Source organism: Anopheles maculipalpis, chromosome 2RL (genome assembly GCF_943734695.1).
Source record: "Anopheles maculipalpis chromosome 2RL, idAnoMacuDA_375_x, whole genome shotgun sequence".
In the NCBI taxonomy this organism is placed as follows: Eukaryota; Metazoa; Arthropoda; class Insecta; order Diptera; family Culicidae; genus Anopheles; species Anopheles maculipalpis.
In genome coordinates, this window is record NC_064871.1 from 3,750,345 (window position 1) to 3,777,525 (window position 27,181).

The window sequence follows — 27,181 nt, forward strand, 5'->3', positions numbered from 1 at the left end:
AATTCTTTCACTTATTTTATACAAACAATTCTTTTTCCCTCCCACAGTCGCTTGGTTTAAGGACAAAATGAAGTACGACGAGTATGTGACCGAGATGAAGGATGCCATCGAACGATCGCACAAGCGGCATGCGAAGGTAAAGACGAAACGAAACCAACAGAACAGTGGCAACCAAGCGTTGCAGCAGCCCCAAACCCTGCAACCGATCATGCATTCGCCGTTAGGGACGACGAACAGTGCCAGCACGACCACCACCAACGTCCAGCCCGGCGGAACCGTTGTCAGCTCGCTGAGCTGCGACAACAGCGCATTAGTGCTCGAATAGTGAATCTGGATAGTCGTTCTCAATCTGTTTGCTCCCCCGTTTTTTTTTTTTCTTTTGGTTGTTGGTTGTTTTGCAGATCTACATTCGTCAGACAGGGTAGGTCACACCGGAGGACCCGCCTTCGCCCGGTCAAGTCATTAGCTTCGAAAAGTGGGTTCCTAAAGGTAGAAAAATAATTTAAAATAGCGCCAGTCGCTCGGTTAGATGCCTCCTACCCACCCATAACAGAGTGCCACACTCTCGACAAACCACCCGCTTGTTGGAAGGACATTTGATTTCTTTTTAGGAAAGGAAATGCGTCAACAGCAGGATACTGGCATATAACGCGCAGCTGTATTAGTTAGACAGGGTTGATCAGCCCATAGAAGAAGCTTTAGAATAGCTTTCACCAACCCTTTTGACAAAATCTTTCTGTAAATCAACCAACTAAGGGAAATTTGTAGTAAAAAGACCCTTAGTATTGGTTATTTATGCAATTTTGACGATAGGGAATGCAGGATTCAAGAAGCATAACATTTTCACTTGAATACACATTACAGCAGTTTCACTACGCTGTTTCAATCGACAAAACAATTTGCAATTGGGTTTAGAAAGCCGTCAATTTCGTCACTTTTCCATAACTTGATCATGGTCATCGGCTTGGATTCTCGCAACGGTTCGGTTGCGTGTTCCGTTTAGCATTTACGATTCATTTGCTAAGATGCTTTTGGATCGGTAAAGCACTCCGTACAAAAAATCCAATTCTAACTCATCTTTTTTATGATAAACATAGTCATCGTCAAGGTATGGACAAATTGTGGTACCAATTGAAATAGTGTAGCTAAAAAGATGTAACGTGTGTTCAAGTCGTAAAATGCTGTGTCTCTCGAATTTCACATGGTTTGTACTATTTTAACACCTGTTCTATTGGCTGTAAGACCCTGTAAAGTTGTTTTGTTTTGTTTTTTTTTTTTGTAGTACTGTTAAAGAAAGTTTCTTCCTTATTGCGCGGTCCGAACAGGTAGTCAAGGAGGGCACGAAGGTGTACAACGAGGGAAGAAACACAGCGAATATATGACAAAATGTGTTTTATTTTCTTTTTGTTTTGTTTTGTTTCACCCTGTAGTAGCATATTTGGCGGCAATGTGAGTGAAGAAAAAGGTTGCAAATTTTAGGTTTAACAAGTTTTCTTTTAGAATAACAATAATGCGATCAAGAAGAGGAGAAAAAACAACAAAAACAAAACCCCTACGAATAAAAACGCAAAATAAGAAACCATTGCAACCTTTTTGTGTCAGGGAGCTGGGAAGTGTTGGGTATGGTTCCTTCTTTTCTAACTAAATCCGGGAAAATTGTATCTTCACTGCTCTGATTGCACTGTATAAGCTGGATGGAGCTGGAGATTTTAAAAACCCTGATCTTGGCGTAAGTTAACCTCCACAAATTCAGCATTTCATCAATGCGAATCATCATGAGGATCCTTGCGTCAGGATATGACCGGAACCAGGTGAAAGCTTCACCGGAGCGGGGTTCGAATCTGCTCAGGGGCGTTACACCCGTTGCAAAGCTTAGTAGCCAAGTAAACGTATCATCAATGTTGAGAAAATAGATTCAGCGAATCAAAGTAAACGCTGAATCCTGCGTGGTACATCAATTGTCTCGATAGAAGTAAAGAAGTCCACGTGAGAACTTCCCCTATAAAAAAGCAATGAAACTCAGCTTCGAAACACGGTTTTGCACATTACCAGTATCAGCAAGCTGGACGTTTCCGCTAAATTATATTCCACTGTCAACCAGCTCGGCATCATCGGAGATCTGTCCAGGATGGCTACCATTGGACCCTCCGGATGTAAGAATTTTTCTTCGTTCGTGCAGCCTGCTACTACTGGTAAGCCTAGAACTACGTGTATGTGTAAAACCTAGAAAAAATAAAACTTAAAATGGAAATACTTTTTGTACAGATAAATAACATCGCTACGTTGCTGATTCTACTATTAAGCGATGCAGCTCGAGCCGAAACACACCAAAATACGAAGATATTGCGATACGTGCACTATATTCTCATCGCTTGGCAGACACACTTGCTGTTGGCGCTAGGATACATTTATTACCGTATGTCTAACGTAAGACTAATCCGCTAACACTGCCTCAAGTCGCACTATCAGATTAACAGAACTAAATCTTTGCTTTTTTGCAGTATCACCAAGTACTGGAACTGGTACATCTTTTGCCAATGTGTCTTATGCTGCTGTTTTTGGACACTTGCAATGCGGTCACATTTTATCGCAGATTTAGAACCATAAGGAGCATCCTCTTTAGAACAATAGTGATCGTTTTTCGTGCTATCGCCTGGTTAACGCTTCTGCTCAGCTTAACGTGTGCAATTCACAGGGAGTATAATGAATATAATTTTGTTACGTAATTCAATCCTTATCTCTATAAAAACGCTCGCTCGCTAGCATTTTTACCAAATATTCATTACTTGATAATGAACCAAGCCAATCTATTGTACCTTCAAAAATACTGCATAGACAAGGTAAACCACGGACTTCATCAATTCGAAACATCCTCCACCGATGGATCGTCCTCGGCGGTACAATCCACCAACAGGCGCTTATCTTTGCGCACCTTACGTATCGCTTGACGCATGGCAGTCAGAAAATTCACCATACTGTCCGTTTCCTTCTTCACGTACAGTGCGTGCGCTAGGAATGGAATCTTGCGCAACGTTCGTCCGCTTTGTCCTGCCGACAGCTTAACGATCTGCAGTAGAATATCGAGCACCGTGCAACTTGCTCTTCCCGGTTCGACTGCACGCTCGTAGGAAGGGATACCGCCCGATACCGATCCCGACAGTCGTCGGTTAAATTTGCTTTCTTTTTCAATAATCCCGATCGTCTGCAGGTTAGTAAGGACCGAACGATAAATTTCGTACACGGCCCGCTCGGTCGGATGGCCTATGTACTGCACGAAATCGGCTCTATCAAGGAATGCCGCGTCAATGCTTTCCGTTAGATTGGAAGTGGCTAGGATGAATACGTTTGGAAAATGACGTAACCGGTCCAGCTGTGTTAGTACGGCATTTACCACCCGTATGCTATCACTCAGTTCGTTTGCTGTGGAAAACAAAACAGAGAATTAGCAAAACGCAAGAAGCACGTTCCAAGTTTAGTCCTTAACTTACAGGAAATTTTGTCTCGCGCATATGCAATCGATTCAATCTCATCCACCAGCACACACACCAACGAATGCTCGTCCTCTAGCAATGCCATAATTTCGATAAACGCTTTCTGCACCAGCTTGGCACTCTCGGAGTACCAGCGTGAAAACAAGCTGTGACTGTTGATCTCGACCAGATGCGCGTGGCGATACTGCTCATTTAAGCGTATGGCAAGCTTCTGTGCAATGGCCTTACAAAGGCTCGTTTTGCCCGTGCCCGGCGGTCCGTGGAACAGCGCCAACCGGTTGCAGGTGATCAGATTCTTATCGACACCCTTTCGGGCGAACAACATCGAACTTTCGGCAAACGCTAGCATACTGTCCTTCACGCCATCCTCGTAGATCAAGCTCTGCCACAAACCGACCAGCTCTCGGGACGGCAGTAGCGTATGTTGGGAAATGACCACCTCCTCTGTGTCGTGGTCGATGGTTTCCGGCACGGTTTGTGTTTCCTGCACCACGTAGAAATAGAACTGTAGCGCCGATCGTGCCATGTACTGATCGATGTTGGTGCACACCTCCACCTCTAGCACGTACGGTACCGGTATCGGGAAGGTGGTGCCCGTACGAATCGTTTCCCGTTCTTCCAGCACATCGTGCACATGCTGATAAACTAGGCAGCTTTGTTCCGTTTTGTTAAATCTGGTAAAGAAAGCAAGACAGCAAACGAGCATCAGTATGAGGAGCCGAATCTTTTTCTTCTACTGCTCGGTGTGCGAGCTTTGAAACTATTTTATACCTGGGGGTGCAAGCCACCTCTATCCGTATTGGTGGAACAACAATTTCGTCCATCATTCGATCGGCGTGTTTTTAAAATAATTTCCTTTCTCACTCATGTACACTTTTCGCTAAAATATACAGGATCGGTCGCAGTTCGAGATGCGCGTGCAAATATTGGGCCGTTTTATCACAACGGCCATGTTGAAAGTTTTGACTATCAGCATGTGTTTAGAGTTTGTCGTATAAAGCTTCAAAAAAGCCTTTTCGTGCCACAGGGTGATGTACCGATTTGATGTTTACATAAATAATTAATAAGGGGCGACCCGGTGGTGTAGGCGACAACGGCGCCGGTCTTCGAAAGCCAGGACCGGGGTTCAAATTCCATCCGGACCGTTCCTCCGTAGTGAGGACTGACTAACCAACTACGTGGTATCGGCAGTCTAGTAAGCCATTTCGATGGCCGGCATGACTTTGGAGGCCGTTACGTTAAGAAGAAGACATGAAACTTGTCATTGGGAACGGTCATGATTTTGCATTTTTGAGTGTTAATTTCTAGATTTAGTTTTCTTAGTGTTTGTGTTATCCAATTTGAGGTTCTTTGAAGGAATATTCCGACTGCTTTTGGTGCTATCCCCGTTTCTATAATTGCAAAATCGTCCGATTTGCATCTCAATTGATTTCATGACAACCACTGGTATGAATGTTGAAAATGGTCGGTGCGAGGACATCCCCCTGGGGGATACCATTCAATACCCTTTGGCAAAGAAAACTGCAACCTCAGAATAGCTAAACAGCTAGGCATAGAAATGATGAAAAATAACGATTCAAAACTTAAAATATTCACAGATGGTAGCAAAACCATCAACGGCTGTGGAATAGGAATATATATCATACAAGAAAATGAAGAGAAACGAAAACTATCGTTTAGATTAGACAATGAAGTATCCATATGCACAATAAAGCTATACGCCATTAAAAAAGCACTAGACTATGCAGCCCTAGCATGAATAAAAAAATCAACAATTTCACAGACAGCAAATCGGCCTGCATAATATAAGAACAAGTCACAAAAGAAAAAATCATAGATGATTTAATCAGCGGTATTATATACAATTGTGAATATTTAGAGGCAAAAGTACAATGGATCCCCAGTCATGTAAATATCGAGAGCAACGGAATAGCAGATAAGATAAGCTCTCTTAAAATCAATAATATGATACACTTAAAAGATGCGATAGGAAAGTTACAAGAAAAAACCTATGAGGAAACAGACAGATGATACACAGAAATGTGTAATTTCAAAGGGGAGAAATATGAAAAATATCAGAGCAAAATAGAAAAGAAAATGTGGCATCATAAAAGCAAACTAACACCAAAAGAGATAAAATTCTGTTTTAACTACAAATTCAGTTAGAAATAATATAATTTATACTTAATAAATAATCCAAAAATATAAATTCAGTTATAACTACCCAAATGCAGATGGCGCTATGACGTTAAAGAGCAATGTATTACTATTCACCGCCAATAGATGGCACGAGCTGAATTTCTAGCAACTAGATCCGTGCTAAAAATTGTATAATTTAATCAAACCACTGCTCGGGGTGGACGTGTTCGAGCCTCGTACGCCATTCAATTGTCTGGAGGACTTCAAATGTGCTATCAGCTGTATGTAGATCACCCCTGGGTTAATCAGTATTTTTTTTCTGAATGTATGCTGGGCCAAACTAAACTTTCTGAATATACTGTTAAATGTATGATACCTAGAAGCTGAAGCCGATGCCAGAAGGTCGATTAGTAGAGCCAACATGCGTTTAGTCATCATCTTGTGGCGAATGAATTACAACTCTAACTCGATTTTTATTTATTATTTCGTGTGAAGGGTGTTATTTTAAACGGCACGCGAGACACTCTGCTGTTAGGTGTTTTGAAGCGGTATTTTGACGACAGACACTTACTTCTTCCAGATTTTACTAAACAAAACCATGCATAATAATAATCCATGGGATTCGAGGGTGCTGCACATCTGCTAACTTAATCGAAATGGATGATAATGGGATGAAATTCTACCTAGCTTTTGGTAACAATGTCTTTGGTTTTCGATAGGTGATCCAAACAAAATGGTTCTTAAATTGGTCCGTCTTCGTTCGCTAGAAAGTCTATGTAATATGGTTACTACTTGTGTTAAACTATATTGCATCTTGCATTTATATTTTTGAAAGGTCTGTAAAGTAAACTAGTTTTTTTCAGTACCAAACAAACTCTAGTTAAAAAAGATGGTAATTATAGCAATAAAAGCTATTGTATTAAAGGGGTTAAAAAAAGACACCAAAAATGGGATAGAAGGACACATCAGAACTGGATCCATTTTGCTTTTGTTATCGGTTTTAGGTAAGCAGGTGCCGACACATTAGATTTACACAAGCAAACCGAAAACTATGGAGCCCCCAGTAGCTGAAACAGGCATTGAAATCTGCGAGGAATAAAACAGTGGTAGAAACTGCAGCTCTAAAATATCAATTTCCTTTTCCCCCAATTTAAACGCTGATGAGGCACCTTAAGAATCTCGTAACTTTGTAATGATGTGGGAGCTCGTGCAATATATTTTGACTTAGAAAAGACTCTTAACGCAACAATACGGCCAGGTCGTACTTTCATGAATAAAAAAGAAGTTTTCCGTGATGATCGGCGTTTAAATTGGGGGAAAAATTGACTTACAGAACTCATCCAACAAGTCAACTAAACTTGTTGGTGTCATGTGGTTGATCAATTTCCTAAATCAAATTCCTAAGTTGTCCTTTCGAAAGTCTCCATCCAGCTGTCCGTGAGAGAGGATTCAATAAGGTATCAATATCTGCAGTGATTTGTTGAAAGCGTCGTTCACAATCTATAAATTCACGACTGGTCGAGTCGATTTAAAATATTTGCTGTAAGTTTATCTTTCCTTTCATGGTGTCCATTTTATCCATATCAGATGTCCGTCTTTCCCGCACATGTTAAAAATGTACGTTGAAAACTATGTTTTTAATCAATGGAAAATAAGCTAAATTCTAAGAAAAACTATAGATGTTAAAGGATTACTTGATGAAAATGGATGTAAAAATATGACTGTTAATCGCTCATGATCACTGCATTTATAAGCAAATGATATTTTAGATATTTCTTAAGGCGTCCGTCTTTAACGTTTTTGCCGAAGCCACCGACTTAAACGGCTTGAAATTAAAACAATCTAAAGCCGCATTCATTCATTACTATGACCGATTCTTACTTCACGACTAACCCGAATAGAACTGGCGATGCCCAATTGAGGATTTACGATGCCATAATATGTATTTACGCTGACCGATTACGACTTTTGGCTGGTGGTACAGCTCCATCGTGTCGTCTTTTTAGCATGGTTTTCCGAATAAAAAACGACCTTCCGATCAAACCGTAAGCTTCCATACAACGTTTTGACAGGACCATGCGAAAAAATCGGAACAATGGAGCTGTACCACCAGCCTTGCAAGGCCGGATTCGCCAGGTAAACCCTGTAACACTGGTACGGGTTAGCGTCATGTATTACGCCTTTTTTTAGGTCGATATAAAAGAAAAATATCTTCCAAAGAGGTTTCATTGATTGAATAATTTTCGATTTGATGTCCGCGTTCACTTTCAAGAACAAGAATTCGGTCAAACAGATCCGCCAGCTCGAGGTGAACATCTACTAGAAATTTTAACAAACCCTGCGAAAAGGTAAAACATACAAAACACGAATGAATATAATTTGCCTTCGGAACGTTGGTACATCTGCTTACCTTATGTTCCTCCTGTAGCGTGGCTTGAAAGCGTTCCTTCACCTCGTCTATCAACTGTTTGTCCTCATTTGTCTCATCAAATGGTTTAATCAGGGTGACTTTCAGCTTTATCCACAGATTGTACCCTTTGTCGTGCCGTTGCTTTAATTCGGGAATAGTGCCCACACACCGTAGCCTTCCATCGACCATGATCGAGAGCCGATTGCAAAGTTCTTCGCATTCGTCCATACTGTGCGAGGTAAGCAGTACGGTTTGATCTTTCCGCTGAATCGCTTTGATCGTTTTCCACAGGAAATGGCGCGACTTTGGATCCACACCGGTGGTTGGTTCGTCCAGCAGAACAACCGACGGTCCACCCAGCATGGCCAGTATTGTATTGACCTTGCGCTTGGTACCTCCCGAACAGTCCTCCAGCGTGTGATCGCTGTACTTCAGAATGTCCAGCTTCGTCAGCCAGCTGTTGATGTGGGTTTTCCGCATATCCAGCCCTTTCAGCTGCGCAAAGTAATCGATCACTTCGTACACGGTCATAAAATGGAGCAGCGCATCGAACTGTGGACAGTATCCGTACTGGTGCCGGTACTCCATCTCGTCCGCCTTGCGTACTTCGCGACGCTGCAGATAAATGGTCCCTTCCGACGCAGGTAGATTAGCCGAAAGCATTTCAAAGAGCGTCGTCTTTCCGGCCCCGTTCATTCCGAGCAATCCGAAGCATTCGCCCTTTTTCACGGCAAAGCTAACCGACTTCACGGCCTCCCGGTCACCGTACGTTTTCTTCAACGCTTTTACTATGATCGCGTACTCCCCGCTAGGACCTTCACCCGGGTCCTCTACCAGCCGATTAACCAACGCCGTTTGCTGATCCACATCGTCGACATGTAATGCTGGACTGTCGGTTTCATCGTATTGATCGCCGTCACATTGCTCCGCATCGCGTTTGACTCTTGCTCGATCGCCCCCACGAGATATCGTCAGCCCACGATCAAGACGTCTGTACGCTTTGCGAATTTTTTCGTTTGCCAAATCCCTCCGGTAAATGTTTTCCACCAACTCGTTTAGAACGATCACGAGCACAACTAGCATGGCCGGTGCCATAATATAAAATGTATACAGCGAGAGGCGCTTATTTGCGAACGATGTCAACGCGGAATGGGCCCGGTTCTGCTGGATGGACATTTTTTCGTAAATGGTGAGCTTCTGGTTTTCGTACACCACACGCATCGAGTGTTTCAGACCAAATTCGGGGACGACATGGAGTAATGTGATCCAGGGTTCATTGTTTACTATATCGTCGTATCCGTTGGAGAGCATGAAGACGAACGCCACTGTCAATGGATACAAATGCAAATAGTTAGAAAATTTCGTTCTAGATGAAGAAGTACATATCTAGAACGCTTACCTCCCGTAATCAGCAGATAGCTCATGATTGTTATCGCAGTGTTGGCGTTCTGGACACACTGACTGATGATGTAAATTACTGGCAGTGCAACCAATCCGTAGACGTAACTGATCCAGAATATGCTAAGTTTTGACGATTCACTGAACGTCTGTTTATGATCCAGCAAGAACAGGAGCACAACGACTAGCACGCACTGTACGAAGTGTACTATCATGTCCCACATGTACGTGCTGCCCCAGTACAAGTAGCGGTTTACGTTGTGCATCTGACGAAAGCCGGTCAAATGTTCATGTAAAGGTCCTGACAGATATATCAGCATGCAGAACATGTTCGCTGTGGAAGCAAAAGAAAAAAAGAGGAAGCTTGTAGGATGTCCTGCACTCTTCTTGCACCTTCTAACGTCACATTAGCCATCGAATGGCTTACTCTCTTCTTTTTTCTTTTCTTGGCTAACCGACTTTCTAGGTCACACCGGAAATCGGAATCCATCGGAATCGGAAACCCACCCCACCCCCCCCCCCCCACCCCCCGCTCTCTCTCTCTCTCCAACTTCCAGAATATTAGTTGCTACATGCAACCTTGGTTCGATCGTAACATCGAACAACAACATAAGCAGCGAAATCCGAAGGCGCATTGTTCAGGGAAATCTTGCCTACAGCTCTAGGCTCCACAAACTCCTGCGTTCCAGAGGACTCCAACAACACACGAAATGCACGATACATCTGATACGTTCGATAGTCCTCTTTGGGCAAGAGTCTGTACTATGCTGACGAAAGACTGCAATACACTCGTCATTTTCGAACTCTAATAATTATGTTAAAACACTCGACAGGAAATAATTTACCTATCGGAAGCAGCTCTGTGACGTAGAACGGCGTCTGGATGTCGATTAGCTGTTTCCGCGTGGATGGAATGTTTTCCGTGCGGACAATCGCTTCAGGTGTTCCGGCGTAGTAACGCAGCAGGATCGTTGTAAGGACGGATTCCGCAATGCCAGTGCTATGTACGAGATTGTTGTTGTACAGCACCGTCAGATATGTACCATCGTTCGTAATATTACACTCTATTGCTACTACCAGCTGATCACGGTACGCAGTATAGTCTTGGACGATTTTTTCTCTTAAAACATCTTGTAAGGAATCGCCATTCTCCCGTATGACCAACGACATTTGAACACCGTTGACAGGAGACCGGTCAAAATCCGATTGGATGGTTTGCAGATTGCCCAACGGTTGCTTACTATCGCTTTCACGGTTGATCATAAGTATGCCGTACGGCTGGTGGATCGTGTACGCTGCTAACCACACTGCCGGAAGGCTTTTCGCTGAATCGGTTATACCGGTGGTGAATATGAAGCAGCATATTATCACCAGCAAGGGTAGGGAAAATAGGAAACCAAATATGTGCTTATTACTCTTCATGTGGATCCACTTTTTGGACCCAATTGCTTTCACAACGTTCATCGCATGACGTCGCGTAATTGTGGATGCCGTGCTCATTGTAGGCTCATCGAACAGTTCCGGACTTGGAGGACTATCGACACTTTCTGCATGGTGTTGAATTTCGTGTTTTTGCTTGCTGGAACTGCAAGAAATAAAAAAAAGTAATTAATTTCCACACCTATGCCATGCCCTGTTCTTTGCTCACAATTGCTTTTTGTGACTTACTTAAGAAACACTTCCTCCAGTGTTGCATTAGCCATGCTGAACGTTTCGATGCCGAGAACGCGTTGCTTGTCTTTCAGTTCCTTCAGCATAGCCGCATACTGGGTAATTTCATCGTAGGGCAGCGTAACGGCCATTATTTCTTGCACCGAATCGCGCACGACAGCATTCGGTACGTACCGTTGTATCAGTGACCAGGCTTCTTTTGCATCAAAGTTGCTCGCTTTAAACAGTTTCAACGTGTAACCCTTGCCGTACTTTTGCTTTAGAAATAATGGTGTCCCGAATGCTACCAGCTCACCGTCATCCATTATCGCTACCCAGTTACCGAGCACGTCTGCTTCCTCCATGAAATGCGTCGTCAGTAGGATCGTATGGTTTTCGCGTAATCTCAGCAAAACGTCCCATATGTCGCGGCGCGACTCTGGATCCAACCCGGACGTAGGTTCGTCTAGGATGAGCAGTTTTGTGTGACCCATAATGGCAATGGCCAGGCTAAGGCGCCGTTTCATACCACCGGACAGTGTGTGGACGAGCGATTTGCGCTTGTCCAGTAGATTCACCTTCTCCAGCATGGTTTTCGCTTCTGCCCGAGCATCAGATACATTTAATCCTCGCAATTGTCCGAAATATTCCAAATGTTCGAGACAGTTTAGATACGAAAAGAATACATTATGCTGTGGACAGAACCCTATCTTCTGGCGATAGCGGTGTGGATTAGCTTCTCCATCGATTTCGATCGTGCCGGAGGTCGCTGGCAATATGCCGGTGATAATGTTCATCGTGGTAGTCTTGCCTGCCCCGTTGTGCCCGAGCAGCACGGTAATGCTGTGGTTGTAGATCGAAAGTGAAAAATCCCGCACCACTTCCTTGGTGCCCGTACGGCCTTTGAAAGCTTTGTACAATTTGAAAATGCGAACCAATGGCTGCGATCTTGGGACGGACGGATCTTTGCGTTTTGATTGTTCCGGATCGATACTGCCGATATCTTCGATGCCTTCATCGATGTAGGGCATGTCGTGCATTTCCATTCGGGTGCCAAGTTCATTGCTTCCGGATAAGTCCTGCTGTAAATTGCGTTGACTTTCGGTGGTAATTTTATTTTTGTTTCGTGGTCTATTTCTCCCACCTGCGGCAGGGGACCATTGCCAGTAACTTTTCGATAGGAAAAACCATTTTTCTTGCGGTATCCCGTACTGTCCGGGGTAAACGTTTGAAACGTAGAACCAAAGAAATAGCCACACTGCTGTACCGAGCAGCTGGCAAACGTACACGTGAAACATGCTTACGTATCCAGTCCCAGGATAATCCACTGTGAATAGGTTGTGTGCCAGAAACAGATGGCCGGACGATTTAAAAACTTCCCCTATCATTCCGGCATAGCAGAGGCCTACCACGGGAAACAGGCAAAGCGGTGCCACCAGTCCTCTGCGCAAAATGGATAGGAAAAATGGTCCAAAAAATACGATCGGTGCCACGGCGGTTGCCATCGTTGGAGATACTAGCATGGTGCTCAGGAAAAACGTAAACGCAATCAGATTCATCAGAAACAGGAATGCCAATATTATATGGTACACAATCACTGCAGGATTGTTGTCCCAATAACCACTGAAGAAAGCAATGATAAGGCACACGACCAGAATCGTAAAGAATATCACGAAATTGATAGCAAACAGTGCCGCCTCTTTCCAGTAGCTGGCTGACGAGGCCATCTTCAAGTATTCTCTCATACCATTCGCCCGCTCTTCAACCATCGGAAGCAGCAGAGCAAATATGTCCATCACAACGAACACTACCGAAAGGACTGGAATAAGTTCGACGTTTCTTGTTGGTTCCTGTGGTCCTCGTTTATCGTCCACCGGTATATGTCCGTAAGCGATATGCAGAATTCGCTCTCCGTTGGATAGTTTTGGCTTGGCCTGCACCATCGCAACATAAGCTTGATCGACGGCATTCTGAAGCGTTAGAAAGCCACTTTCGATGTATTCGTTGTTTTGCTTCCGATAGCAGGAATAGACGTCCTGCGAGTAAACGGTACTGGTGCGAAAGTTGTTGTTTTTTGTCCGTATAAAGTACTCCAGCCGACCATCGTCGGTAATGTTGGAAAAGTTCACACCAAAACATATATGCGGGTTAGCGAGCAGTGCAAACTCCATTTCGGCATCACTAGGGTAAGGCACAACGCCTGTAGAAGGTGAAAAAAAATCGGAATATTATTAATTAAATGGAAACATGATTACAAACGATGATTTCACTTTACGTTCGTCCACAATGTACAGTTGCTGGCGTACGGCTTCCATCAGGTTTTCAATAAATGCATTCTGCGGTGTGAAGTAAATCTTGTTGACCAGCTCACCGGGAAAGTAATCAGCCAGTTCATCCTGCGAAATGGGGGGAACGAAAAGCCAGTTACATTAATGTATGCCCACTCTCACGAATTTCCGGCAGAGGGGAAGGTACGTGACAAAACTGCAAAAAAGTGTCGAACAGACGCTTATTTAGGTTCGACCGTTTCATGATGCTCATTGCTGTGAAAGCGTCATGCATCATGAGAATGGGTGTTGTTTGTTTGATTGGTGGCTGTTTTTTTTCAGCATGCCACACAATATCCTTATCTGAATGTTCCGATCGATTACAAAGCGAACATTTGATTTCACTAGCTGTCTCTCAAACAATTTAAGACTAGAGAACTCGAAGTGCTTGATGAAAAATGATAAAAAAGATGGCACTCCCTTTTAATAGCAAGTTGTATTGACCTGGTTAATAACGTTATCCGCAAAGCTTTTGCTCGACTGTGACGATCCAGCACTTTTTGTAACATTTATGATGAAAAAGGTTAAAAGGATTGCCACCAACGGATGCACAATTAGGCGTACAATGTGACACTTCTTTTCTTTCAACACTATTCGTAAAGATAAACCAAATTGTTTGTTCATATTTACGTATTTCTTGCTAACATTAGCCCGACTGTACAGTTGTCTACGGAGATATAAACAGTACTACCTCACCTGAAACGTCAATCACAGCGAGCAGTGCCTGCTCACTATAGTGAGAAGTGAGATTTTGTCCCTTGGATGGGGTGGAGTATTAAATGAAAGTTTGACAGAGCCCATTTGCATTTTGGCGTTGTTCGACGTCAAGTCTTCCGTTTCCGTCTTGTACAAGAACGTGTGAATTACCATGTTTCGATCTTTTATTTAAGTTATTTTTGTGTATATAATAGTACTGAAATAGATATTCTAACACCTTTAGCTTCTGTTTGAAAAATAGGAAAATAAATAGGAAATCGTACATATCAATGCAAAATCATCCCTTTTCTAGGAATTATAAGAGTCCCGGTCACAAAACATACTGGATCAGATATCGATAGGCTTCCAGAAAAAAGGGATCAATCATACGTTGGTCAGCTTCTTCCTACGCTTGCATCGCACATTAAAATGCTCAAGTGTCGCTTTGTTGCGTGGCTTGCTTTTTTATCTCTTATCGTGTAAACTACATTCTGCATTAGTTAATCCTCGTTATCTCCACCACAGAAATCTCCCCAGTCGCGGTTAGACTTTACAATCTCATACTCCTGCATGCTCCCTCTGTTTATGTTTGTGAAACGAGCTAGCGTCCGTGAACTGACGGCCACAAACGCTGCACTGGTACGGTTTCTCGCCGGTATGTAGACGTAAATGAATCGTTAATGTTGGTTTCCGCTTGAAGCTCTTGTGGCAATAGCTGCAGGTGAATTTTTTCGTGTCACTATGCACAACCTGCATGTGCCGGTCGTAGGAGCTTTTGTACGTAAACTCACGACGGCATACGGCGCAATGATACGTCTTTCCACCACGGTGTATGTTTTCGTGATCTTGCAGCGCAATCCGTTTGTTAAACGATCGGCCACAGAACGAGCAGAAATACTGCGGTTGCCGCCCCTGGTGCATGTTGTACTCATGTTTCTGCAGTATCTTTTCGGTGGTAAACTTCTTGCCACACGTGGAACATTGGTAAAGCTTCACGGAAACGTCCGCATGTACACTTTCAAGATGTTGAAGCAGTTCGCGATTGAATTTGAATCTGACCCTACAGATTAAACATTCATTCCGACATTTAGAGGAGGCGCTGTTGAAATTCGTTTGGACGGCACGTTTTGTCACATGTGATGCTCGATGTTGACGGACAGAGGATAGAGAGTGAAACTGGCTGGAACACAGATCGCATCGGTATAATTTCATTTCCTGCTCTGAGTGAAGGAATTTAAGGTGCTTGTACAAATCCTCAGTTTCAGTAAATTTTACGCCACAAACCACACATTCCAAGGGTTTGTTTTGTTCGACATGCTCATCGGCATTTGTCAAATGGTTGAACTGGCACAAGCGTTGTTCATCACTTGCCTCGCACGAGCTATGTTCCAGCAGTTGGTGGAAGAAGGTAAAGGTTTGACTGCAACCATTACAGCAATATCCGGTACAGTCAAGCTGGTGTACATTCAGTTCCGTCTGTGACTGGAATGTCTTTTCACAGTATAAGCATCCGCACAATGATGCTGATGATGGGAGGTCTTTTTGAGCGTTTCCTATTGACACAAATTCGTACAAATATTCTTCGTCGTCGGATACGAGCCGTTCAATCTTCAATTGGTCAGTCTCATCCACAACGGTTGACTGTAACAACTCGGCCTGGTTTTTGTGGTCCATTACTTCACGATCAATTGTTCGTTGTTTTCTGGAAGATAGAAAAATACACTATAGAAATCTTTTCAATAGAAAAGAACCTTCCTTTAGCCTTGATTACCTACCGCAAAAGCGAATCAAATATTTGGTTTATCCTTCGGATCTCGCTCATAATGCTAAAGACAAGACTGATGTTGGTTTCGCACTTGGAGCAAACTTGGGTGTACTCATCGGTTGGTAGCATCTTGAAGGCAATTAAACAGACATTTGAATTGATAATCTTAATTCAGTTTAGCGCGAAGAGTACGTTGCGCTTTGCTTACCTCTGTCCCCAACAGCGTTTGCAACTGGCTGTGTTCTTCGTCGGTATTGAACAACTCGAAGAAACATCGTACAGAATCACTTTGCTTTAAGCAGAACCGGCACGTGATATCGCATAGTTCTGCGGCCATGCTGAAATTTCCGCCCACAGCACCACAATATGCAAAAGAATAATAAAATTATTTACAACGCTTCTCCACTAAAAACTCATATTGCCAGGCCGCAATTTGTTTATGTTCTGTTCGAAATGACAAGAGCTGTCAACAGGAGCTGCCCAGCGTGCAAAATCATGTTTCTCACTATAGCGAGAAGTATGAAAAATCATCAACCGCTGCTCGGTTACGTATGTTGGTAATCTTCTCACTATAGTGAACTAGCACTTTTCACTGTAATGAGAAGTGACATTTTGCTTCTGCGGAATCCTTTTGATCAGTTCTGTAACGACTGTGTGAAAATTGAAAATAATTTTGGAAGTAATTGTACGATTTATTCAATAATCTGCCGCTCTTTAGTGTGTTTCTTGATGGTAGAGAAAATATTTCACCTTTCTAACACATGTTCGCTTAAGAAAACTCATATATAGCTCCACAATCGATTCAAAACTCCCAACCACGATACTCTTTCAATGTTGCATTATTATCCTTTCGCATACGTCTGACTGCACTTGCTTCACCCTTCGGCACAAGCCGCTTTTTCATTTCCTTCTTTTCGCGCTGCTCTATACCATCCTTAATCCGATTACTGACTATCGACGGTGCAATCGTACTGGCCGTGGTGGAATACGATCGAACACTGCGTGCATCATCAAGCAATTTCCTCACCATCGCCATACGATACTGTCGGGAGGATGTGTCAACCGGTGTAGTTGTATCTTCCGGCTCGCATTCTGGATCGTCCGACTCTACGGCACGACGTGTGTCGTCCATTTCATGCACAAATTGCTCCTTGGAATCAAACTCCTCTTTCACTGTCTGGCGCTGCTGTATGATGGTAAGATTTTCCGGCTCAATGTCTTCCTCTTCGTTGCGTTCTGGCAGTTCCAGTTCAGCCTGGCAGGACAAAGACTCCAGGTAGCTGAAAATGGCTGCATTCGGTTCCATTTTTTTAGAATCCTTCTGTGGCTGCTTTCCTTCGGACAGTTTAATTTCTTCTTCCAACTTTCGACGGCATTCCTCCAGCTCCTTCTCATCGACAATCGGATCTTCACTGGCCTGCTCGTAATCCGGTACGGTCGATTCATTATCGGCATCTTCCTCACCCTCATCGGATTCGTCATTTTCCGAGCTTTCGGTTCGATTTTCTTCGTGATACTCCTTTAACAAATCATCCTCCATCTCCTGCGTAAAACCATACCCCGAACAGAGCACTTCCCGATCGAGCTCATCGTCACGCTCCAAATCGCTGAACCGCGGATAATCTTCGCTCTCGTATCCAAACTTTTTGCGGAACAGTTCACGCACACCTTGCACGTCCCGGTCGAAGTACATTTCCGCGTTCTGATGCGACGTTGAAACCATCTGAGGAAAATCGATCACGATCGGCTTTTGATCGTCCGTAATCATGATGTTGAACTCGTTGAAATCGCTGTGAATTACGCCACAGTTTCCAAGACGCACGACAAGATTCATCAAATCGTCGTACAGTGCCTCCACATTGCCCACCTCGGACACATTGGTAAGCGGGTAGCCGTTGACGAGTTCCATAATGACGCAGTGCCGGTTGAAATCGATCGGTTTCGGCACGGGAAAGCCACGATCGTACAAAGCTTTCATGTAAGCAAACTCACGCGTGGCGGAAATGCGCGACAGATAAAGCCAGCTCATCCGGCGCCGCTTACCGTGATAGTCACGCTTTTCTCGCACATTACGAAAGCAAACACGACCGAGTCGGTGGAGCTTCAGACATAGTGACTTGCCTTCCTCGTCCACTACGGTGTAGATGTTGGATTCCTTACCGACACCAATCTGATTGCCGAAGCCGGAAATGGCTCCTCGTAGTGTAAGCGATTTCAGGGCCAAATAATCATACCCGGCGTTGGTCAAGCGGTATCCATCGACTGCAACCGACAAACAAATCAAAAACCAGACAAGCAAAGAAACCATCAACGGATTGTTACAGAAAGGAAGCACAGCCAATACTTACATCTTTTGCCCCGTTCATACGTGAGCAGCTTGTGTTTGCACAGTTCGCGCAACACTTTATGAAGTCCACCACTTTTCAGGCTTGCAATAGCGGCCACCAAAACGCCCGGCACTAGTTCGTGATTCTTCATGCCCATCTCGATCTGTACACAAACGAAAGGATGTAGAAACTTGAACGGCCAACGGTATCAACGGTATTTTCCATCACTTACCGCTGTCAAGATGCGAAAATCCTCCTTTGTGAGGTAGCGAAGTATTGTTACATTGAGTTTTCCCATGTTTTTCCGCTTTCTCTGTGTGGTTTCTTAAAGTTGGTGAAGATTTTTCCTATCCTCGTGTTTCGAGGCGAGTGTCTATTTACGTTTATTTATTGTCAACAGGATATGACAGCAACGCCCAAAGTTGCTGCAATTGAGATATGCCGTGAGGTGAGTACAGAAACGGACATTTGATTACAAATTTGCAACCATTTCCAAAAACCACAAATATTAAAATGAGGACAATTGAGACAAATTTCGTTTCCTCATAATCTTTCCTTCATTCATCCTTCGTGTCCGGGAACATCCTGGATCCGGGATGTTCCTATTTCGACGATTCGCTGACTGGTTGTCAACGAAAAGTCTACGCTGACAATTACGGCCCTTTTGTTATGGAAAGGAGAAGAACGGGAAACAACGGCCAGCAGGAGGCAACAGGCAACGGAGAAAAAATAGTAAACGTCACTACTGTGAGTTGGAAGTTATGGTGGAAGTAGGAAAAAAGTGACACAAATTCAATTTACCCAAAGAAATTTCGCTCTCCTGCTGTCCCGCTGTGTGCTCTGCTGGCCTGCTGTTGGCCCCTTGGCAAAAATGTCACCGCCCGGGAATGGAATATTCGTCGTCCGGGGTGAAATGTCCACCCTGACGACGGCTATGCGCCGCGGGTCAAGGTGGAGCTTCAACACGTACCAGGTAAGGACGGGTGTCCAGTGTCCAGAAATGTTTCCATCTGGAACCGTTTTTCCCCACTGTGTCGCAGAGTTGCAGTGGTACTTGTGTACGGTGTTGGTGGTTTCTTATCATTTTTATCCACTGTTCCACTGTAGGATGATGACAAGGATGTACTGCTGAAGAGTTTTCAAGAGCTAAAGGAGGTGCTGCTCCAGGTGGAAGATCTTCGTCTGGTGGAACCGAACGCTTTTCTTGCTCCGTTCCTGGACGTGATACGGTCGGAAGAAACGACGGGCCCCGTCACCAGCCTGGCACTGTCAGCCGTGAACAAATTCCTGTCCTACGGGCTGATCGACCCAACACACTCGACCCTGGCTGCGACGGTGGAAAACATTGCCGATGCGGTAACGCATGCACGGTTCGTCGGTACGGATCAAACCTCGGACGGAGTGGTACTGATGAAGATCATACAGGTGCTCCGCACGCTGGTGCTCAGTCCGGAGGGCAGTGCGCTGTCGGATGAAAGTATGTGCGACATCATACTGAGCTGCTTTCGATTGTGCTTTGAACCACGGCTGAATGAGTTGGTGCGACGAACGGCAGAAAATGCGCTGAAAGATATTGTGCTGCTGCTGTTCATGCGATTACCACAGTTCGTGGAAGGCGGAAGCTACAACACACTGAAGTCGCTGAAAATGCGTTCAAGCTCGATGGATCAATCCGGAAAGCGACGAAAGTACAGCAAATCGAGCATGAAGGAAGAACCGAAATCATCTGCCACAACGAACGTACCTAGCTCTGCGCCAACAGTTCCGAAGATTGTGACTCCATCCTGTGCGGAGGATTCGGCGAATCAACAAACCGGCCCGGGAGAGGAACCGGTCACGCCGGTAATGCTTACGGCGCCCAATCGACTAAAGGCACTACCACTGTCTACCACGCCAGCCACACCGGCCGGTGTTATCGTTGATTTGCAGGGCTCTATTTCTCAAACTCCCAAAGCCCCGTCCACGGAAGCGCCGGTAACGACAGCCGAAGATGGAAGTTCCGCTATTGAGGCCGAGTCGGAAACGGTTCCAGTGCAGACGACGGACGAACCGCCGGCACCAACCGATCCATCGTTCGTGAATTCTGTTGGCGTTCGGTTTACCTCACAACAGCCGGACGAGGAAATTCCAACGGCAGCTAGCACGTCGACGATTGTACACGTCCCATACGGATTGCCGTGCATACGAGAACTGTTTCGATTCCTAATTTCCCTCTGCAATCCGATGGACAAGCAAAATGGGGACGTTATGATACACATGGGATTAACGCTACTGACGGTAACGTTCGAGGTAGGTGCGGACAGCATCGGTCGGTACGATTCGTTGCTCACGATCGTGAAGGATGACCTGTGCCGTAATCTGTTCGCACTGCTCGCCACCGAACGGATATCGATATTTGCTGCCGGACTGCAGCTTTCGTTTTTACTGTTCGAAGCGCTACGAGCGCAGCTAAAGTTCCAGCTCGAGCACTACCTCACCCGGGTGGGGGACATGATCATGAACGACAGTCCCCGTATACTGTACGAGGCGCGTGAACTGGCCATGGACAATCTGCTCCAGCTATGGCGCATTCCGGGCTTTGCAGCTGAGCTGTACATTAACTACGACTGCGATCTGTACTGTTCCAATCTGTTCGAGGACCTAACGAAGTTGCTATCGAAAAATACGCTCTCGGCAACACAGGCCATCTACAGCATCCACACCCTTTCGATGGATGCACTGCTGACGATTGTCGATTCGATCGAAAGGAACTGCGTGCAGGCGAAAAATGGTCAAAAACCGAAGTACATGCGCCACTCGCGAAACAATTCCTACGCTACGGCAAAGATTGTGCTGGATGGATCTGGGATTGGTACGCCACCGACTCATCCACTCGTCCGGGATGGCAGTGGACAGGTAGCTCTCGAGCTGGAAGCTGCTGACCCGGACGAAACGGGTGCAAATGCAGAACCGGCCGTGCTAGTGGAGAATATTAGCAAATTTCTACACTCTAGTCAAGGTGATCGAGCAAGTCGGGGAGGAACGATCGTTGTTGGAGCATCCGGTGGAGCAGAACCTACCGCCGACGGTACAACACTGCCCGAAGCATCACCACAAAAGCTTACGCACGCAGAACTGGCAGCAATCAAGCGCAAGAAGCGACTTCTCACGCAGGGTACGGATCTGTTCAATCAGCGTCCGGAAAAGGGCATTCAATTCCTGCAGGAAAATGGACTACTGAATGCGGTGCTCGATCCGCAGGAGGTGGCACAGTTTTTGCGTGAAAATTCTGGCCTAGACAAAAAGATGATTGGCGAGTACATTAGCAAGAAGAAGAACGTGGAAAGCCGCATCCTGGAGGTGTATGTGAAATCGTTTGACTTTGCCGGATTGACGATCGATCAGGCGCTTCGGCTGTATCTGGAAACGTTCCGATTGCCCGGCGAAGCGCCATTGATATCGCTCGTGATGGAACATTTTGCTGACCATTGGCATGTAAGTATTCCAATCCTAGAGCCAAATATGCCAACACTAGGCGCTGAGGTTGGGCGTACAAAATTGTAAATGTTCTGTGTGCCGGAAATTTCCAGGAATGCAACAACGAACCATTTGCCAATACGGACGCTGCCTTCCGTCTGGCGTACGCAGTGATCATGCTTAACATGGATCAACACAACCACAATGCGAAGCGCCTAAACGTGCCGATGACGGTTGAGGATTTCCTGCGCAACTTGCGCGGTTTAAATGGCAACTCGGACTTTGATCAGGAGATGCTTACAAAAATTTATCATTCGATAAGGTAGGTAGGATAGCTTTGAAAATATAAGCCAAATAACCGTGAAAACAATAACGAAATGTCCATTTTTGTTGTTGTCCCAAACAGAAACGAAGAAATCGTCATGCCTGCCGAACAGACGGGTCTGGTGCGTGAAAACTATCTTTGGAAGGTGCTGCTGCGCCGTGGCGCAACGAAGGACGGTATCTTCCATCACGTGTTTGGTCCGCAGCACGATCGTGAGCTGTATCGCGTTATTCAGGGTTCAACACTGGCCGCCCTTAGCTTCGTTTTCGACAAATCACTGGACAATGTTGCACTGTACCAGAAGGCAATCGGAGGATTCACGAAATCGGCCGCCATTGCAGCACACTTCCAGCTGCACGGTGACTTTGATGCGCTCATTCTAACGTTGTGCAAGTTTACGACGCTCCTAACGCCACCGCCGAATGATGCGAACGAAATCACGGCCAGCGTTATGTTTGGCCAGAATGTAAAGGCTCAACTGGCGATGCGCACCGTGTTCGGGCTGATACACGAGCATGGGGATTGTATGCGAGAGGGCTGGCGACATACGACCGATGTGCTGTTACAGCTGTTCAGGCTGAAGTTGTTGCCCAAATCCTTAATGGAAGCGGAAGATTTTTGTGAATCAAACGGTAAGGTAACGCTACTACGCGAACCAAACCCACTGCCCAAAACGGAGGCCGGACTGTTCAGCTCACTGTACTCGTACCTCGCGAACGATGGCCAACGGCAACCTTCGTACGAAGAGCAGGAAGTTATCAAGCTATCGCGCAAGTGTATCCGCGACTGTCAGATTGAGCAGATTGTGAACGAGTCGAAGTTTTTGCAGCTAGAATCGCTCGAGGAGTTGATAGGATGTTTGTTGGCAATGATTGTACCACCCGAGGCCCACAAATCTACCGCCCCATCGTACGGTGAATGTACGGTGGTGTTTTTGCTCGAGCTGCTCGTCAAGGTGCTGATACAGAATCGCGATCGGTTGCTACCGGTATGGGGCAGAGTGCAGGAAAAGCTTTACACCCTGCTGGTGGGTGCGTCAACGAACGAGTATACCTATCTGCTACAGCGCACGACCGTTGCCCTGCTCAAGCTGGCCATCTATCTGATGCGCAACGAAGAAATATGCTCCACCATTTTGCAGAGTTTGCGGATGTTGCTGGCACTACGGCCCACCGTTATACTGGCCATCTCGAAACCGATTTCGATCGGTATGTACGAACTGCTGAAAACCAGTGCCCAAAACATTCACACCGAGTCGGACTGGGTGATTGTTTTTACCGTGCTGGAGTGTGTCGGGGCTGGAGCGATGCCACCAGATTACTCCGTCGAGCAGCAGGTTAGTGGTGCCAAATCGGACGGTGCGTTAAGTAGCGAGGAAGATTCTGGTCTACCCGATCGTGGATACATTTCCGACTCCGAACTGAGCACGGCCACGCTACCGCTGGTAAAACCGGTAGCGGCCGCATCCTCTCCAGCACCACTGCCGAGCAGTCCGACAGCGGGCGATGCCTGGATAATGGTCCACAAGGATGCAATCGAGCTGATACCGGGAGGATCCGGTGGACAGTCGCCGGCGGCCTCCGTTCGTCATTCGATTCAGTATCACTGCAAGCTGCTGGAACACTCGCCCTTTGCGCTGGTAAAATGTTGGGAAAGTTTAGCGTTTATCGTGCGCAACGTTGCCCACATCACGCCTTACAATTTTGAGAGTTGTGTACGGTGCATTCGTACCTTTGTAGAAGCGTCCATGAGCCAGGTACATCAGCAGCAGCACGCGCCGCGTGACTATCAGTCGAATAAAAGGAAACCTGGATCGGCAAAGGAACGTCAGCGGAAGCGTGAAGGTGCAGCTCACCAGGGTGGTGCCGGAATGTCCTCCTCTTCATCGTCATCGCTCGCAATGGACAGTAGCGATAGCGAGTCGGAAGAGTTGCCCGAGCGTTATCAATCGATATCGATACAGCTGCTCGATCTGATGCACACGTTGCACACACGCACGGCCCAGATCTTTCGCTGGTGGGCCGAAGAGGGTGGTGCTGTGCCACAATGCGCCTCCCTATGGTCACAGGGTTGGTGTCCGCTGTTGCAGGGTATAGCGCGGCTTGCAACGGATCATCGACGGCAGGTGCGCACTAGCGCCATCACATGTCTGCAGCGCGCTTTACTCGTCCAGGACCTTCAGACACTGACCGGATTGGAATGGGCGGGATGTTTCAAGCAGGTAGGTTTTACCGGGAGAAGAAATTGTGCTAGTCTAGCTCAAATAAGCTAGATAAATTAAAGGGGTGGTTCGGTGATGAGGCGACAACGGCACCGATCTAGTATGGAAGCAGATATAGGGACCTGGCTAGGATCTTCTTCGTCGTTTGGATGAACCAGCAGAACCGTTGGGCTCAAGTTGCTGATCGATCGGTTTCGACAGTAAACTTTGACGGTCACACAAAAGCTATTCTTCGTGCCCAATTTTCTCTCGGAAAGACTTATCAATAACAAAACAATTATGATAACGAGTCATATCTTTTCCCTCTTAGGTGCTGTTTCCCTTGCTCCAAGAGCTGCTGCAGGAAAAAGCGACCGGCCCCGTCGAGGTGTCACTACTCGAAGAATCCCGCATTCGAACGGCCACAATCATGTCCAAAGTGTTTCTGCACCATTTGACGCCGCTGATTGCGTTGCCCAACTTCCAGGAGCTGTGGCTAGAGATATTGGACTATTTCGAACGGTTTATGACGGCCGGTTCGGACATGCTATACGAGGCAGTTCTAGAAAGTCTCAAGAACATGCTGCTCGTAATGCATTCGGTATGCATTCATATTGCTTTGCTTGTGAATATAACACTGATTGATGTTTTATTGTTTCGTTTTTAGGTTTGTGTGTTTCACAACACGGACGGTGTTACGCATTCAATGCTATGGGATGTCACTTGGCAGCGGATATCCGGCTTTTTGCCCAATCTCAAGGATGAACTGTTCAAACACGAAGGTACTATTAGTGATGCCACGGATCGACCCGAACCTACCGGGTCGGAGCCATCCCATAAGCGAGCGGTTCGGGCCATACTCCCAATTTCGGGTTCGGGTCGTTTTCTAGGTACACTGGCTTCGAAATGACCATATGGTTTGCTGTACCTACAGATCGATCCGAACTCGCTTGATCCCACGGGTCGAACTCGATTCCTACAGGAACGAACCTAGCACCGGGCCGATCCGTAAAAAGAGTCATATGACGCACCACCTTTACGAACAATTCATACATGCACCCTTATACGGAAACTTGCATTAAATGGAGATTTTATTCTTCTCTTTGCAGCCGTACGATCATCGGTTAGTATTAGTGGTGGCAGTAGTGTGGGAACAGGGCATGCGAGCTCCGGAGCTCCTCACACGGGTCCAACAGTTCCACCGACACTTGCCGGAGAGCAACAACACATTCTAGAAGGAGGTCAAATCAACAACAGTTCAGCCGTTTCGGAAAGTATTAATCCACGTGTTGTGCTTCATCCAGTACCGGTATTGGTGTCCGCTTCTTCACCACCGGATGCGTTCGTTCAGCATCCACCACAAGCTGTCAGTCATCCGTTGTCGTCGACAGTTGAAGTGCATCGCACGCCGGTCCACCGAGTTGCTCCAAACAATTTGCTTATGAACAACACTGCAACGAGTGATTTCAATGCACTTCCAATAGTTTTGCCACGTGTCACCACATTACCACCACCGTCAGAATTACCGCTCACCGGTCAGGAGGACACTTCTTTGAACGTACTGCTGTCGTCTCCCACACGAGATGCCATAGGGCAGCAAAATCCAACGCCCATTGCTTCAAACATCATAGAACTGCCCGGTTATCCGGGACCGGTTCATAAACAAAATTTGTCAACGAACAGCACGCTGGACGCTAAACCGAGCGAACCGGAAACCGATCCTTCGATACTGCCGACTGCCGCAATGATTCCCGATCTGGAAGCTGGGAATGTTCCATTGAGTCATCGTTTGGCAGGTTCACAGTATCCTTCGCTGCAGCACGTACCGATCGGTATTGCTCAAAGCTTTGCACCGATTTTCGTCCAACCGAATCCCGTACCGGCGGAAGCATCCGATATCTACTCGGACTACATCAACGATCCGTACAATCTGACACTGCAAATCGACAACGGTAGTGCCGGTAATAATGTTCCGTCGCACGTCGCACCTGCACCGAGCCAGGAAGAAAAATCGAGCCCGACAATGATGACAACAACGGCAACGACGACGACGACTACGACGCCATCGACGTCTGCTCAGTTGGCAAACGTATTTCAATCGGCGCAATATTTTAGTTTCCCGGCGAGTGGCCATATACCGCCCGGATCGGAGATGCTTTTCGGTGAACCGTAGATGTGCTTTTACGGAGAAAATAACGAACATTCCTGATGATGAAGAGATGGCAAATGTTTTAGCACACAGACACCCAAACACACATAAACACAATTGGCCCGGTTAGAGAGGTTGCAGGAAACGGAATCTTATTCCGAATTAATTATTTTTTTCGGGACGAAACGGAATGCATATTTTATCCCTAATAGCACACTACATTACTCCTATCTTCGAGCGTACCCGATGTCTCTCAAAATGCTGTCGTGGTAAGCGCGTCAACGTATTTATCGGATGTCAAAAAAAACCCCGGGACAACCCTCTTCCGTTCTGTTTAGCAAATTAGCGTAAATTCGTATTTGTTTCATAACGCCGGCCGGGAATGATAGTTCTAGGGCTAGCAATTGTTGTTCAATTTTAATGCCACTGTTTGTAGGTTTTGTTTAGGGGTTGTGCCAATTTAATGCTATCCCATCCCAATCTGTTAATGTATTATTACTAAGCGAAGCACCACTACATGGGTATAGGTGGAGATGGTCTCTTATTTAACCACATTGTACTTGTTTTTTATCCAATTATCAGCAATTTATAGTCTCATTTAAGGACCTTTTGCGGATGCGGACTGTAAATTCGCGTTCAGACGATTCACACGTCCCCACATACACATTGTACGATGTTCAATAGCGAAATGAGATCAAAGTTTAAGAAATAAATATATTACAAATTAGCCTGCTTCTTTTCCAATTCGCCCAGTGGCCTCTGATGTCCGAGTAAATCCGCTTCTTCAAACATTAAAACCTTTATTTATCAGCCTTACTGTTGATCATGCTTCTCTCACCTATCACGCG

At 45.7% G+C, this 27,181-nt stretch overlaps 8 protein-coding genes across 9 annotated transcripts in view; 3 read left to right on the forward strand and 5 right to left on the reverse strand.

The window, feature by feature from the left end:
- LOC126558178 (probable serine/threonine-protein kinase DDB_G0267686) overlaps window positions 1-329 on the forward strand; it is a 213,276-nt gene extending 212,947 nt beyond the window's left edge. For both annotated transcript variants that reach the window (XM_050214144.1, XM_050214143.1), the window contains exon 5: window positions 48-329. In XM_050214144.1, coding sequence (XP_050070101.1) covers window positions 48-325 — 278 coding nt within the window. In that variant the 3' untranslated portion in view covers window positions 326-329. The remainder of the gene's footprint in view (window positions 1-47) is intronic.
- The window catches only part of LOC126559508 (U6 snRNA-associated Sm-like protein LSm3), an 81,575-nt gene that overhangs the window by 51,065 nt on the left and 3,329 nt on the right, over window positions 1-27,181 (reverse strand). The window lies entirely within an intron of this gene.
- On the forward strand, window positions 2,013-2,726 carry LOC126559991 (uncharacterized). The gene is made up of 3 exons (XM_050216153.1): window positions 2,013-2,192; window positions 2,266-2,427; window positions 2,502-2,726. The coding sequence occupies exons 1-3, from the start codon at window positions 2,013-2,015 to the stop codon at window positions 2,724-2,726; spliced, it is 567 nt and encodes a 188-aa protein (XP_050072110.1).
- Window positions 2,858-4,318, reverse strand: LOC126559992 (pachytene checkpoint protein 2 homolog). The gene is made up of 3 exons (XM_050216154.1): window positions 4,263-4,318; window positions 3,489-4,165; window positions 2,858-3,420 (listed from the first exon to the last, which is right to left on the reverse strand). Exons 1-3 carry the CDS (start codon window positions 4,316-4,318, stop codon window positions 2,858-2,860), a joined length of 1,296 nt encoding a protein of 431 aa, XP_050072111.1.
- LOC126556669 (ATP-binding cassette sub-family A member 2) lies at window positions 7,798-14,039 on the reverse strand. Its single transcript, XM_050212080.1, has 7 exons — window positions 13,860-14,039; window positions 13,364-13,484; window positions 11,107-13,288; window positions 10,284-11,023; window positions 9,440-9,772; window positions 8,041-9,365; window positions 7,798-7,968 (listed from the first exon to the last, which is right to left on the reverse strand). The coding sequence occupies exons 1-7, from the start codon at window positions 14,037-14,039 to the stop codon at window positions 7,798-7,800; spliced, it is 5,052 nt and encodes a 1,683-aa protein (XP_050068037.1).
- On the reverse strand, window positions 14,670-16,213 carry LOC126559994 (zinc finger protein 311-like). The gene is made up of 3 exons (XM_050216155.1): window positions 16,085-16,213; window positions 15,887-16,005; window positions 14,670-15,813 (listed from the first exon to the last, which is right to left on the reverse strand). Exons 1-3 carry the CDS (start codon window positions 16,211-16,213, stop codon window positions 14,670-14,672), a joined length of 1,392 nt encoding a protein of 463 aa, XP_050072112.1.
- Window positions 16,673-18,508, reverse strand: LOC126557621 (uncharacterized). The gene is made up of 3 exons (XM_050213464.1): window positions 18,436-18,508; window positions 18,225-18,366; window positions 16,673-18,138 (listed from the first exon to the last, which is right to left on the reverse strand). Exons 1-3 carry the CDS (start codon window positions 18,499-18,501, stop codon window positions 16,679-16,681), a joined length of 1,668 nt encoding a protein of 555 aa, XP_050069421.1. The 5' UTR covers window positions 18,502-18,508; the 3' UTR covers window positions 16,673-16,678.
- LOC126556608 (Golgi-specific brefeldin A-resistance guanine nucleotide exchange factor 1) lies at window positions 18,896-26,357 on the forward strand. Its single transcript, XM_050211951.1, has 7 exons — window positions 18,896-19,176; window positions 19,311-21,677; window positions 21,773-21,981; window positions 22,066-24,205; window positions 24,516-24,785; window positions 24,852-24,966; window positions 25,294-26,357. Exons 1-7 carry the CDS (start codon window positions 19,075-19,077, stop codon window positions 26,355-26,357), a joined length of 6,267 nt encoding a protein of 2,088 aa, XP_050067908.1. The 5' UTR covers window positions 18,896-19,074.

Coding starts and splice junctions, on each gene's coding strand:
- LOC126559991 (XM_050216153.1), top strand. CDS start 2,013: ATGAAACTCAGCTTCGAAACACGGTTTTGCACATTACCAGTATCAGCA. Junction 2,193..2,265: donor CGTGCAGCCTGCTACTACTG/GTAAGCCTAGAA, acceptor CTTTTTGTACAG/ATAAATAACATCGCTACGTT. Junction 2,428..2,501: donor TTTATTACCGTATGTCTAAC/GTAAGACTAATC, acceptor GCTTTTTTGCAG/TATCACCAAGTACTGGAACT.
- LOC126559992 (XM_050216154.1), bottom strand. CDS start 4,318: ATGATGGACGAAATTGTTGTTCCACCAATACGGATAGAGGTGGCTTGC. Junction 4,166..4,262: donor GAGGTGGCTTGCACCCCCAG/GTATAAAATAGT, acceptor TTTCTTTACCAG/ATTTAACAAAACGGAACAAA. Junction 3,421..3,488: donor TGCGCGAGACAAAATTTCCT/GTAAGTTAAGGA, acceptor TGTTTTCCACAG/CAAACGAACTGAGTGATAGC.
- LOC126556669 (XM_050212080.1), bottom strand. CDS start 14,039: ATGAACAAACAATTTGGTTTATCTTTACGAATAGTGTTGAAAGAAAAG. Junction 13,485..13,859: donor CGGATAACGTTATTAACCAG/GTCAATACAACT, acceptor CCCATTTCGCAG/GATGAACTGGCTGATTACTT. Junction 9,773..10,283: donor CACAGAGCTGCTTCCGATAG/GTAAATTATTTC, acceptor TTGCTTCCACAG/CGAACATGTTCTGCATGCTG.
- LOC126559994 (XM_050216155.1), bottom strand. CDS start 16,213: ATGGCCGCAGAACTATGCGATATCACGTGCCGGTTCTGCTTAAAGCAA. Junction 16,006..16,084: donor AAACGCTGTTGGGGACAGAG/GTAAGCAAAGCG, acceptor ATTGCCTTCAAG/ATGCTACCAACCGATGAGTA. Junction 15,814..15,886: donor ATATTTGATTCGCTTTTGCG/GTAGGTAATCAA, acceptor TCTATCTTCCAG/AAAACAACGAACAATTGATC.
- LOC126557621 (XM_050213464.1), bottom strand. CDS start 18,501: ATGGGAAAACTCAATGTAACAATACTTCGCTACCTCACAAAGGAGGAT. Junction 18,367..18,435: donor ATTTTCGCATCTTGACAGCG/GTAAGTGATGGA, acceptor GTTTGTGTACAG/ATCGAGATGGGCATGAAGAA. Junction 18,139..18,224: donor GTATGAACGGGGCAAAAGAT/GTAAGTATTGGC, acceptor TGTCGGTTGCAG/TCGATGGATACCGCTTGACC.
- LOC126556608 (XM_050211951.1), top strand. CDS start 19,075: ATGTCACCGCCCGGGAATGGAATATTCGTCGTCCGGGGTGAAATGTCC. Junction 21,678..21,772: donor ATTTTGCTGACCATTGGCAT/GTAAGTATTCCA, acceptor GGAAATTTCCAG/GAATGCAACAACGAACCATT. Junction 21,982..22,065: donor AAAATTTATCATTCGATAAG/GTAGGTAGGATA, acceptor TGTCCCAAACAG/AAACGAAGAAATCGTCATGC.